Source organism: Dama dama, chromosome 20, assembly GCF_033118175.1.
Source record: "Dama dama isolate Ldn47 chromosome 20, ASM3311817v1, whole genome shotgun sequence".
In the NCBI taxonomy this organism is placed as follows: domain Eukaryota; kingdom Metazoa; phylum Chordata; class Mammalia; order Artiodactyla; family Cervidae; genus Dama; species Dama dama.
Window position 1 is genome coordinate 90,914,639 of NC_083700.1, and position 14,075 is coordinate 90,928,713.

A 14,075-nucleotide genomic window follows, 5' to 3' on the forward strand; every position below is an offset into this window, starting at 1 on the left:
GATTAATTTTTATGTAAAAATGACATTCATCTAGGTAAAAATACTTTTTAAATAAAAATTGTGAAAGTTACAAAATCCCAGATCATGTAGTACAATCTGGACTACTATTCTCTTGGTTTTATTTGCTGCTTTTTTTGTTATAAAGTAAATGCTCAAGAGCTTAGAATATGAAGCCAGACTTTCCATACTCAAATTTTAGTTTTCAAAGTACCACTTACAGGTTGAGTGTCCTTTGACAAATTACTGAAGTGTTAATGCTTCAGTTTTCTCATCTGTAAAATGGCAATAATGTAGTATCTTTTTGATAAAAAAGTTGTTTATGAGGATGAAATGGATTAAGCCATAGCTTAGAAAAGTACCCAGTATACAATAACTTCTTATTAAATTTCTGCTGATGTCATCGTTATTATTATTCCTATTATGATCCTAAATTTTATGAATCAAAATCACCTGTCAAAAATATTTGCATTTTGACTTAGCAGAGATAGCTTATTGACTTTAGCCATACCTTCTTATTGGCTGTAGTGTCAGTTCTAAACCTCTTTTCCTCTCTCTGTCTGCCCTGTCAGCTCTCCATTATTTATCAGCTTTTTGGCCATTTTTCAGGGAAATTTTTAAGGAATTATTTTGGTTCAATTTAACCTGGGAAGGGAATTTAATATTTTCTTTTGTAATAAATAGCTAACTCTCATTGTGCAAAAGCTCTAAAGCATATTATTGATAAGGACTTTTACCTTTTTAGACTCACTGCAACTCACTGTCAACCTAGGAAAAATATTTAAAATACATGTTTCCGCTGAAATACATGGATAGTATATCTTAAGTCACATAGCATAGGTTTTCAAGATTTAGTCTGATTGATTGATTATTCCCTCCTTTATATGCCCTCTGTGTTCTTTCAGGACCTCTATCCTGTTATCTACAAGATTTATTTGTTTATATATTTGTTTTCCAAATTCCTGATCTTTGTATTTATTCATTGTCATATCCACCATTCATAATACAATTCCTGATATATGGCTCTTCAGCACATTTGTTTTGAATAAATTAATTCCAACAAGTACTACTAAGAGATTTTCTTTAAACTTCAAATGAGATAATGTTAATCCATCTATTTTTGTTTAGATTAGATATTTTATGGCGTGGAGCCTACCTTGGAGATGTAGAGAAAGACTTCAGAGTGGAAGTGTGCTTCACCTGTTAGTCCTTCCTTAGGAGCTTTGATTGGGCAGAACCATATATTAACAGCAAATGAGGCCAGTAGAGTTAGCCTTTTACTGCCATGGATAATTTAAAAGAACTATATTGTCAAAGCATTGTAGGTTCTCATTTCGTGACTCCTGTGGAAGTAGCCTTCAGAAGTAAGTGATGTCCTCCTCTGTTTACTATATGAAGGTTTAACAACTTTGACTAGATTGTATACATACTTAGAAATATTCAAACTTTTAGGGATGTTAAAACCTTTCTTCTTAAGGTAATTACAGTGTTCTGATAGTACTTGGGATTCTGCCTGTCTGTGGTTTGTGATAATACAGCAGATGGCATCAAGAGAGAGAAGAGATTCTGTTGGGTTGACACTCAATACAAGAGCAAGATAATACATAATCATCTTATGGATTATCCACAGAAGCACTGAGAGTGATTTTTAGGAGACTATTACATGTTTACCATAGAGTAAACATTTGAGAGTTTCTGACATTAGCTTACCTGTTTTATTTTTTTTTCCTTATTAGTATTATATGTAGATGTGGAATCTGATTTTCACGCTAAAGTTCCTGTTGTGGTGTGCAAAGATCGGAAAAGGTTGGTAACAGTGAAGAGAAAATAAAGTTGTTGGGTTGTTTTTTTTTTTGAAATAACAGCAACCAAGTATGCAGTGAGTATTTCTAAGAGAGAACATTTTTGTTTTAGATTTCTCCTTGGATTAACTTAATTAAGCTAGTTTCTATTTATTAAAAATAGCAAGCTTACTACAAGCTTTTGAACAAGAAATGAGTTACCAGAGAGTTGGAAATAAAGCGTTCTAATGCAAAACTTTTCATTTGTTTATTCACCCAACAATATTGAGCACTTACTGTATGTTAGATACTGCTTTGCTTTCAAGCTTTTGCTTTCTTACTTTTATTTCAAAGTAAGAAATAGTCTTTCTTGTCAAGGAGCTCACTGACTATTAGAATTTAGTTTTTAGTTCACTGAAATTGAGGTGTCATTGGAGATGACTTTCTATTCAGATATTTATAGGACGGAGACAGCAACATACCTTTGATAAAGGAAACTAAAATAATCCTATTTGAGACCAATGTGGGAGAGATGGAAACAGTACAGAAGTAATAAAGGGTTCTTTTATTGATTATTTATCATTATTTCTTGTATTTTAAGATTACTTTGCTTTCTTATTCAAAACTAGAAAGATCTATGAAGATCTAGTTCAACTTCCTTATTTTCTAAATTTGAAAATTGAGATCTAGAGTGAGTAAGTGATTTGTCCAAATTCAAATTATTCAGGGGAAAGTTAGAATTGGAATAGAGGTATTAACGATTTCCAGTGCTTTTTCTACCACATTGTATTAAATTGCCTTTGTGACAACCTCAGTCACATTCTCCCTGCCACCAAAATGTTTCTGCTATAATTTTGTTTAAGGTATCTCTTCTTTTCACTTAAATATAAGCATTACTTGTGGATTAATAGATAAAGTCTTTCTAATTTCTAATCTGGAAATAGCCTAACAATAAAATCTTAAAAGTTGGATAGTAAAAATTAGATTTAAGAAGTATAGCTAGTTCAGTATTTCATATTTTGTTTTTATTATGTGCAATGCAAAAAGAATGGACTAGGAAGATATGTTGCATTGTTTAACATTGATGTGATCAGTGTCTTTCCCTCATATAAATCAAATTTTGATGAATCATAATGCAACTTTTGAGATTAATTTTTCATGATCTTAAGTACTAATTACTTAAGATTATTTTTTTCTGAAGTATAAATGAACAAATAAAACATCTTTAATTTATATGGAACTCTAGTGATGGAAATGATACATAGTTTTTCAGTTAGCTGTAAGTTTATTAAAATATTTGTTTTCTATTATGACTTCTTAGGTGTTAACTATGGATACCTGGAAAGTATAGCCACAGGATTTGAAATATTCTGGTTTTTAAGGTATTAGTACAGTAAAATTTGTTTCTTTTTCATTCACAGTGGTTTACTTTGTAGAGTGAGTGCAGGAAATGATATGGCATGCCTCACTACTGATTTGCTTGCTGCTCTTGGCAAAATGGAACCTGTCTTTACTCCCTTGGTGTTAGCCTTTCGCTATTGGGCTAAGGTATGTGGAACAGAAGGGAAAAGTACTTAATATTTAGATAACTCAGGCTTTTTCTTACACTAATATATAACATAAATCATAGTATTGTGGGGACAAAATAGTATCTGTGCTGGACAGAAAGTGGTATGGCAGGTTCTGATAATGGAATAAAAATAACATCTCACAGTCATGTAGAGTTATTTATAGATTTTAGGTTTTTGATTATTATAGTTCATTCTCTTTTATGCCATGTAGAAATATTCTCATATATCTAGACTCAGGTTTTCACTCTTACTGTAAGTTAAAGTTGGAAGGTTGTAAGATATGGTTGTGCAAGTTAAGATTCTTATGTTTGCATGTTTTTTTCCAATCTCTGTCTTAGAATATTATTCTCTTTCCTCTTAAATTGTTGATAACCTGCTGCAGTTTTTGAATGGGAAACTGCTAACATTTAGGTATCTGAGTTTCCTAAATTAGAATTAACTTATATTATTAAAGGCTGTGGTTCCTGCTCTGCTCCCCCTTTCTACCCTTGAAGGTAGCAAGGAGTGGTAATTACCAGTATCAGTCCAAATGATAGGAGAGACAAATTTTGGCTTTTTTGTATACTATTCGTCAGTACAGTATTCATGAAGTTGCTCAGTCATGTCCAACTCTTTGTGACCCCATGGACTGTAGCCCACCAGGCTCCTCCATTCATGGAATTTTCTAGGCAAGAGTACTGGAGTGGGTTGCCATTTCCTTCTCTAGGGGATCTTCCTGACCTGGGGATTGAACCCTAGACGCTTTACCGTCTGAGCCACCAGGGAATCCCACTGGGACTGCTGCTGTTGCTGCTGCTGTCGCTTCAGTCGTGTCTGACTCTGTGCGACCCCATAGACGGCAGACCACCAGGCTCCCCCATCCCTGGGATTCTCCAGGCAAGAACACTGGAGTGGGTTGCCATTTCCTTCTCCAGTGCATGAAACTGAAAAGTGAAAGTGAAGTCACTCAGTCGTGTCCGACTCTTAGCGGCCCCTTGGACCGCAGCCTACCAGGCTCCTCCGTCCGTGGGATTTTCCAGGCAAGAGTACTGGAGTGGGCTGCCATTGCCTTCTCTGACTTGTTAGACTAGTGATGAGTAAATTCTCTATCTTACACAAAGAAGATGAATTAAAGGGATAATGGAGGAGTGATAACTTGAGAACAAAAACAGACAGAGGATTCTTTTTAAATATTTTGCCTCAACTTTTAATTGGAGGAGTCTCCCCATAGTTGGGGCAGAACCAGCTGAGTGGAACAGCTTAAAAAATAAGAAACCATCAGAAGCCTAAAGTTGGGGTGTCTTCATATGTAAGGCCTTTGTGTTTGTTATTCCCTTTATCTAAAATGTTCTAACCCCCACATATCCCTGGGTTAGGAAAATCCCCTGGAGAAGGGAATGGCTACCCACTGCAGTATTCTGGCCTGAAGAATTCCGTGGACAGAGGAGCCTGGCAGGCTATATAGTCCATGGGGTTGCAAAGAGTGGGACATGACTGAGTGACTTTCACTTTTTTCACATATCCAGAATGGTTCACTCTCTTACTTTTTTTCAAGTTTCTCCTCAAATTTCATCTTACCAGAGTTTCCTGGCCCACCCTGTATAAAATAGCATTGTCTCCATCACTGTCTCTTCCTTTTCATTTTTTTATTTTGTTCATATCATTTCTTACTACCTGCCATAAGTATATTCATGTACTATTTATAATCTGTTTTCTTCTGTGAAATTATAAGTACTGTGAGGATAGGAATTTTGGTCTGTTTCATTTATTCATGGCTGGTCCCAATGCTTCTCATTTTCCTGTGCCAGCTCAGAGTAGGCATTAGTAAATATTTGTTGAATACATGAACTAGTTCTTCAAAAAGATTTTTAACCCTTGGAGTGACTGGGAGAGGTGAACCAGTCTAAATAAAATATAAGCAAGTGTAATATATGGAAGATACCATTGTAACAAAAGCTAATATACTGTGACCATGTAGGGTTTATTTCAGGAATATAACAATAGTTTAATCTCAGGAAATCTGGTAACATAATGTATTGTACTAACAGTTTGAAGTGGAACTAACATAGATGCTGATAAGGCATATTCTTCCTTAAAAAAAATTCTTGAGTAAACTAGAAATGGAACTTAATGACTATTTTCTAAAACCCCAAACAAAACAGAAGCAAACACCATCAAAAAGGTGAATTGCTCAAGCCATATGTGTTCAAATAAGGAATATTACAGAGATGTTCACCAGTGATGTTATACATTGTTTTGGAGATATAAAAAAAAAATGCAGCGAGGAAAGAAGACAAAGTAATGAATGTAAATACTGGAAAAACAAAATGTTCTTTTTGCTATTGATATGATTGTACACCTAGAAAACCCGGGTTAAAAACTACTAGAATTTGTGATGACTAAATACAATATAAATGTATAAAAACCAGTAGCTTTTCTCTGTCATAAAAATAACCTTATAGAATAGACACAGGGAACAATGTTACCTTCATGACAGTGATACAAATTATAAAATACTAAGGAATAAATTTAATTAGAAGGGTACAAGAAGAGAATTATTGAATGGTGAAAACAAACTCTCAGCAAATATATATATATATATTTATTTATTTTCAAATTTATTTATTGAGAAAACATTTGTTAAATGCTTCCTATGTGCTACATACTGTTCTTAGGTGCTGGAAACATCTAACAGGATGAACTGAGTCCTTCTGTCACGAAGCTTACATACTTGTGGAAGAATCAGACAGTAAACAAATATATAAATAACACAATATGTGGTAGAATTTAGTGCCATTAAAATGAGATGATGTGTTAAGAGTGTGACATTTCATTGGATGGCGGGGAAGTCTCTTTGAGGATATGATATATAAACTCAGACCAGTGTAACTAGCCACTTGAACATCTGAGGGAGTAGCATCCAAGGGATAGCTCATACAAAGCCTTAAACGTGAGAATGAACTCTTGAGAAGCAGAACAAGGCAAGAGTGGCTGGAATGAAGCGAGTAAGAGTGAAAGTTGTAGTGGATGAGGTTAGGCAGACCCTTGTAGTAGTAAGGAATTTGTATTTAATTGCAGTGGGAAGGCATCAGATGAGTTTTGTAAGCAGTGTGTGACTTGATGTGATTTATGTTTGGAGAAGGTATTTCTGGGGTAAAGAGTAGTAATGGGGAACCAAGTGAACAGGATTTTGTGGTAGATTAGCTGGAGAAGATAATGACCTGTGTTAGGTTAGTGGCATTTGGCCCCATCACTGCATGGCAAATAGATGGGGAAATGATGGAAACAGTGACAGACTTTATTTTTGGGGGCTCCAAAATCACTGCAGATGGTGACTGCAGCCATGAAATTAAAAGACGCTTGCTCCTTGGAAGAAAAGTTACGATCAACCTAGACAGCATATTAAAAAGCAGAGACATTTCTTTGCCAACAGAGGTCCGTCTAGTCAAAGCTTTGGTTTTTCCATTAGTCATGTATGGATGTGAGATTTGGACTATAAAGAAAGCTGAGTGCCGAAGAACTGATGCTTTTGAACTGTGGTGTTGGAGAAGACTCTTGAGAATCCCTTGTACTGCAAGGAGATCCAACCAGTCCATCCTAAAGGAAGTCAGTCCTGAATATTCATTGGAAGGACTGATGCTGAAGCTGAAACTCCAATACTTTGGCTACCTGATGTGAAGACTGACTCATTGGAAAAGACACTGATGCTGGGAAGGATGGAAGGCGGGAGGAGAAGGGGACGACAAAGGAGGAGATGGTTGGATGGCATCACCGTCTCAATGGACATGAGTTTGCGTAAACTCCAGGAGTTGGTGATGGAGAGGGAGGCCTGGCGTGCTGCAGTCCATGGGGTTGTAAAGAGTCAGACACGACTGAGTGACTGAACTGAACTGAGACAGATTTGGGATAAGTGTTATTAGTAGGACTTGCAGAGGTAAATGACATAGGAGTTGAGGGAAATGCTGAGTAAATTTTTGGAAAATGCAAAAAGATACTAAGTTTTTGGATAGAGAGATGGGATCCCTGAAATGTAAAATCTTGTTAAATTAATTTTCAAGTGTACAGTAGTTTAAATTAGAATCACCAAGAATTTTGTAAAAAATTATAAGATAATACTTTAACTTAGTTTGAAAGAATAAATGTTTGAGAGTAGCCAAAATAATTCAGAAAAAGAAAACTAGTGGAGGAAGATGTATTTTACCTTATAAAACTGCTTTAGTCAAATATATACCATTGGCATAGGGATAGACAAATAGATCTGTGAAAGAGAATAGAAAGCCCAGAAGTAAATCCTAGTGTAAATGAAATTTTAGTCTATGAAAAAATGAAATATTTCATATCAGTGAGAAAACAATGGTTTATTTAATAAATGGTGCTGTCACAACTGTATCTTTCTTGAAGAAAATAGTGTTAGACCCTTAGCACACTAAATGCAAAAATAAATTTCACTTAAATGAAAATTCAGAATTTTAGAAGAAAATTTAAGCATGTATATATATATATATATATATATAAAACCTGTGGATTGGAGAAATCTTTTCACCGTGGTAGGAAACCTAGAAACAATAAGCATCTTTAACTATATAAACATTAGTATATTTTATAGGATAAAAGTACCATAAATAATGCCAAAGCAGATTAGGAAAGATAACATTTTTCAAATGTATATAACATATATAAAGGGTTATTATCTGTAATGTAAAAAAAAACATACAAATTGATATGTATTGTTGAAAACAGGAAAACTAGCAAAAGATTTAATTGTTCAGAAAAGAGCAAATTCAAATCGTTAGTAAATACATGAAAATTTGCACAACCTCGTAGCATCAAGGAAATGCAAATTGAAGTAACTATTAGATATTACATCTTACCCCATCCTGTTGACAAATTTTTTTGAAAGTGATGACACCTATACACCTGAAACAAGCACAACTTTGTAATTCAACTATATTTTAATTAAAAAGTGGTAGCACCTAGTGTTGGAAACCATGTGTATACATTCTTGTTACAGATGAAAAGAGAAAATTTTACACTGATTCTGGAAAACAGTATTATAGTATCTATTAGAATTTAAATATATCACATTTTAAAATCCAGCAAACACTTTTCTGGTAATATAGCACATAGAAATGAGCACCAGCACTCAGGAAAATGTAGAAGGATAAATACTACAGTATTGTTTTAAAGTGGCAAAAACTGGGAACAAAATGTAAAAGTCCTTGGGTGGGGGAACTATTGAATAACCATCCAGACCATAGTCTATAATTTAACCATTTTAAAAGATACATTAGACATATGCTCATTGACTAAGGGGCTTCCCAGGTGTCTCCGTGGTGACGAATCTACCTGCCAACCCAGGAGACGTAGGAGACACAGTTCAATCCCTGGGTTGGGAATATCCCCTGGAGGAGAAAATGGCAACCCACTCCAGTATTCTTGCCTGGGAAATGTCGTGAACAGAGGAGCCTGGCAGGCTATATTCCATAGGGTCTCTCTTGAAAAGAGCTGAACATGACGTAGCAACTGAGCACACAATTGACTAACAAGAACTTTCTTGGTGCATTGTTAAGGAAGAATTAAAATATACAGAGAGATATCTGTAATACACAATTTTAGTAAAACAGTGACAGAAATGATAAAATCTTCCCTGTATTTATATAGAAAATTGGAATATATGTATATTTGTGTATGGTTCAGTATAGAAAAAGGCATGGAAGAGTACATAGAAGATTGTTAACATTGAGACAGAAGTGGGAAATATGAAAATAATATTTTTAAAAGATGTCCACAGTAAAAGCACTATGGGTGATACAATTTCATTTAACTAAAAAATATATTTCTCCATATGCAATGAGGAAATGAGTTAATACCAATTTATAAATCAGGGTGGTGTGATTTCAAGTCATTCCTTATATTTTTCATTATTTGAACTTTTAACAGTGATTATGGAAGGAAATAAAAGCTACTTTTATTTTAAGGAGATCAGAAGGAAAGTTAAATGGTGGTTCTTTTTTCCCCTCTTCATTTTTCAGTTGTGCTATATTGACTCCCAAACTGATGGTGGAATCCCTTCTTACTGTTTTGCATTAATGGTGATGTTTTTTCTACAACAAAGAAAGCCCCCTCTTCTTCCTTGCTTACTTGGAAGTTGGGTAAGCATGAGTTTGTAACATATATGTGTATGTATGTATGTAGTTTGCTCTTGCAGAGTCCTCTGTTCATACATTTAAAGCTGGATTTCTGGTTTGTCTGTTTGTCCATCTTGGTTTTTTCTTTTAATAATTTTTCACTACCAATCTGGAATGCCTTTTTATACAGATTGAAGGCTTTGACCCAAAAAGAATGGATGACTTTCAGCTGAAGGGCATAGTAGAAGAGAAGTTTGTGAAGTGGGAATATAATTCAAGTAGTGCAACTGAGAGAAACTCAATTGCTGAAGAAAACAAAGCTAAGGCAGACCAACCAAAAGATGATACCAAGAAGACAGAAACAACCAACCAAAGTAATGCCAGGAAGGAAAAATATGGCAAAGTAAGGTTTTTTTGTTTTTGCTTTTGGGTTTTCTATCTGTAGAATTTGTGATGCCTTTGATTAAAACTATTTTAATAGTAGATTGACTGACTGACCTTAAGTAAGCCTCTTGGCCTCATTTTCCTCATCTGTAAAGTGAGGGGTTGATCTGGTTTAGTTTTTCAGTACCAAGATTCCTTAATGAATTCATACCTCATTTTGAAAGACTTGTATTGTTTGAATCATATCAAGGTAATTCTTTGTATCCTTTTCATTTAGATAGAAAAATTTTCCTTCAGAGATGGGCTGTGACCAAAACTGTAGTATATGATTATACTGATTATGTTGCCAGATTGGTGGATAAATGAAGACCTTATGCTTCTTTAGAGGGTGGCTTGCTTATTTAATCATTCAGCATTCATTTATTAAGGACCAGCTATGTGCTGGCATTATCTTGAGTGCTAGATAACCCAAGATGAATATTCATGGCTTATGTCCTCTAAAAGTGTGTAGTCTTCTGAAGCAGACAGACATGTTATTACAAAAACAACATTACAGATATCATTGCTCTAGCTATACTGAATTGTATGTAGTTCCCTAAACTCATATTCAAGTCTTCCACTTTCCTAGACTACCTTCTACCCTTTCCTCAAACCATCAGTGCTCCCAGCTAATGATTTTGCTTATTATTATTTCTCTAAGAAAACTGAAGCAATGAAAAGAGAACTTCCCATTTCTACCACCAGCTTCCACTCTCTGCACTCACATATTCTGCCTTGCTGCCTACTTTCATAAAGGAACTTCCCCTGTTGCTGTCTGAAGTCATTTTCTTAACTTGTATATTTAGTCTCATCTCTTCTTGTCTATTTCAGAACATTGCCCTAGCAATTCTATCCTAGGTTACCAATTGTTCATTCTCTATTGAATCATGCATGCTTTTATTTCTCCCACTTGAAAGAAAAATCTTGCTACCGCTTCCCTTCCCAGCTATTTCCTTGCTCTCTTGTGAAGAAAACCTTCTTGAAAGAATTGTTTATGTATGCTATTTCCCAGTTTCTCTGTCTCCTCGTAATTCACTCCACTCAGGCTTTGATCCCCATCAGTCTACCAAAACTTGTATAATCAGTGTCCTCTGCATGGCCAAATCCAATAGTCATTTCTTAATTTTTATCTTTTTTTATTTGTCAGCAGCATTTGCCAGTTGATCATTTCCTTCTCTAAAAAATTTCTTAACTTGACTTTCAGGATATCACACCCATGACTGGTTATTTCTTCTCAGTCTCTTTGTTGGTTCCTCCTTTCCTCTCCAATCACTTTAATGTCCTCGATCCCCCTTTTTTCTGTGTCTACACTCCCTTGATGGTCTCATTCAATCCCATGGATTACTTCTCTCTTTCATACCCCATACCAAGTCTATCAGGAAATCCTGTCATCTCTACTTCAAAATAAATACACAGTTTGGCCACCTCCCCTGTTACCATCCTGATCCTAGCCATATGATCTTTGGCCTGAATTACTACCACAGCCTCATAAGTTTCCTTGAATTTACCCTTCCTTCCCCATTTTATAGTCTGTTCTCAACACAACAGTCAGAATTGTTCTTCTAAAACTTAAGTCAGATCATGCCCTTCTCCTTCCCTACCCTCCAGTTGCCCCTCATTTAATTTAGAATAAAGGCCAAAGAGTTCTTACTGATTAGCTCTGTTTCCTTCTCTCGCTGCCACACTAGTTTTCTTTTTAAAACTATTTACACTCCTACTTTATCCTACTTTAGTGTTGCTCTGTTTCCTGTTATTAGAATACTTTTTCTTTTCAAATCAAACCTTCTCAACATGTCCTATCCTGACCACTCTTTTTTAACACTGCAATCTCCTGCTTCCATATCCCATCTCCTTTACTAAACATGCTGAACTTTTTATTTCCACAGCACTTTTCTTCTAATTTACTGTGTAATTTACTTATTAAATTTGTTGTTTATTATCTTCTTCTCCTAGAATGTCAACTCCATTAAGGCAAAAAAAGTTGTTTTTTTTTCACGGGTATATCCCCAGTGCATGGCACATAGTAGGCACTCAGTGAATAGTTGTAGAATGGAATAAGTGAATGACTGTTTTATGCTTTTATATACCTTACTGGTCACTTTTAGCCAGCATTCATCTAGCTAATTGCTTTAGAATTCAGAAACTGCCTTTTCTGTTAAGACCCCTCTGATTTAGAGGCCCATTTTAGCTTATAGCCTTTACTGTAAATGTTAAATGGTCTCTTCCTCTCCTAATGGTCTGTGAAATAGGACCTCACTTGTTTGAGTGGCAGTATGCAGTAATGATTAGCAGCATGGACCCACGTGGTCCAGAGTCACATCCAACTTCATAGTTGTTGAATTAATATTTATGTGTACATTTAGAAGAGTGAGTGATGCATGGTTTACATGGGAGCTCCTGTTATTTTTTTTATCCCCAGCACAGTGCTATGCACTTAGTGGGTTCTAAAATGTTTGTTGAATGAAAGAATTAGCTTTTGAAAACCCTGGGCCTTTACATAGATTTTATAAGTAATTTCTGTAATGGAAGAGTTATACTAGTTGCTACACAGTGGTTAGCAATCTCGGCTGCACAGGAGAATCACTTAGGAAGGAAGCTTTAAAAATCTCTGTCCATTAAGTCACAGTCTTGGAAAGGGTATGGGAGATGGGAATGGGGTCAAACTAAAATTAGTGAATTTTAGTGCTCTCAGTGTGATTCTAATGTGCAGCCAAGGTTGAGAATCACAGGTTTAGTGGAAAGAACACAAAATTCTAGGAGTTAGTAATCTGGGACACTGTTTGCAGCTGTGCCACAAATTGCTTTTTGGCAACTGACCCCTTTATGCCTCAATTTTTGAAAAGGTGATCCATCTCTAAGGTCTTTTTAAGCTGAAAATTAAGTGATTCTATAGTTTTGTGAAGCTTAAAGGTAATTTTTCTTTTCTAGTCTCCTTTAACATTGGAAACACCAAATCGGGTGTCCCTGGGACAGTTATGGTTAGAGCTGCTAAAATTTTACACACTGGATTTTGCTTTGGAGGAATATGTCATATGTGTTCGAATAAAAGATATTTTAACAAGAGAAAACAAAAACTGGCCTAAAAGGCGGATAGCCATTGAAGGTGAGATGATATGTTATATTTCATTTGGAGAATTTTTGTGTGTGTGCTACTTATTATCTATTTCTTTAAAAAAAATTATTTGTTTTTGGCTGTGCTAGTTCTCCATTGCCATGTACAGGCTTTGTCTAGCTGTGGCAAGTGGGGGCTGCTCTTTGTTGGAGTGCGAGGCTGTGGCTTTTCTTGTTGGGGAGCATGGGGTCTAGGCATGCAGGCTTCAGCAGCTGCAACTCACGGGCTCTCGCGACACTGGCTCAGTAGGGGTGGTGCAGGGACCTAGTTTCTCCACGGCATGTGGGATCTTCCTGGCCAGGGATTGAACGCGGGTCCCCTGCCTCGGCAGATAAATTCTTAACCACTAGACAATCAGGGACACCCCCCCATCATCTGTTTCTAAAGTAGTAGTATAAATTTTATCACTTCACCTGTAGCACTATATGCCACCAGGTTGTCACTAAATATTTTGGATAAATTCTTTATTAAGTCCATGATAGCTTTATAGGATTAATGCTTATTTGAAAATTTCCAATCTGTAAATATTATAATGGCTGGGGTTATTAGCTTATTTACATGCCTTTATTTTTAATTGTAAAAAATTTCAAAATATAGAAAAATAGAATAGCTATATAAATAAATAAGATAGCTTTGAATAGATTTGTGCCATAAAATTATGTTAAAGTATAATTTTCAAACTCAGTTTTTCATTGTCTTGTAAAGTACTTCATCTGTTAAATGTGGCTAAGCTAAAGGAAAGAAGAGCAATTGATACTGACAAATAAGCTTTCATATGAAATCTCAAGAACATTAAGATAGAAATTAATAGTAAATATTAACAAATAGTAAAGAATATTAATAATATGGCTTCCAAATTCTTAATAAAAAATTTAAATTCTACAACATTTTGCTCAGCTTTTATAGATAGGAAATTGAATTTCTGTCATCATTTTATTATTAGTCTGTTTAGACTGCACATTCTTCTGTTCCCTTCATCCTCTGTATGGCTTATCTACTGTCAGTTGGACCTACAGATATTCTCATACACTCACATCTTTTACTCTCTTACGTATGGTAAATAAAAGAGGTCTGAAGTCTGCAA

General features: G+C 35.3%; 1 protein-coding gene across 8 annotated transcripts in view; it reads left to right on the top strand.

Annotated features, from left to right (window-relative positions):
* TUT4 (terminal uridylyl transferase 4) overlaps window positions 1-14,075 on the top strand; it is a 129,187-nt gene that overhangs the window by 65,023 nt on the left and 50,089 nt on the right. For all 8 annotated transcript variants that reach the window (XM_061121886.1, XM_061121881.1, XM_061121885.1 and 5 more), the window contains exons 8-12: window positions 1,734-1,803; window positions 3,200-3,326; window positions 9,361-9,480; window positions 9,647-9,859; window positions 12,808-12,982. In XM_061121886.1, coding sequence (XP_060977869.1) covers window positions 1,734-1,803; window positions 3,200-3,326; window positions 9,361-9,480; window positions 9,647-9,859; window positions 12,808-12,982 — 705 coding nt within the window. The remainder of the gene's footprint in view (window positions 1-1,733; window positions 1,804-3,199; window positions 3,327-9,360; window positions 9,481-9,646; window positions 9,860-12,807; window positions 12,983-14,075) is intronic.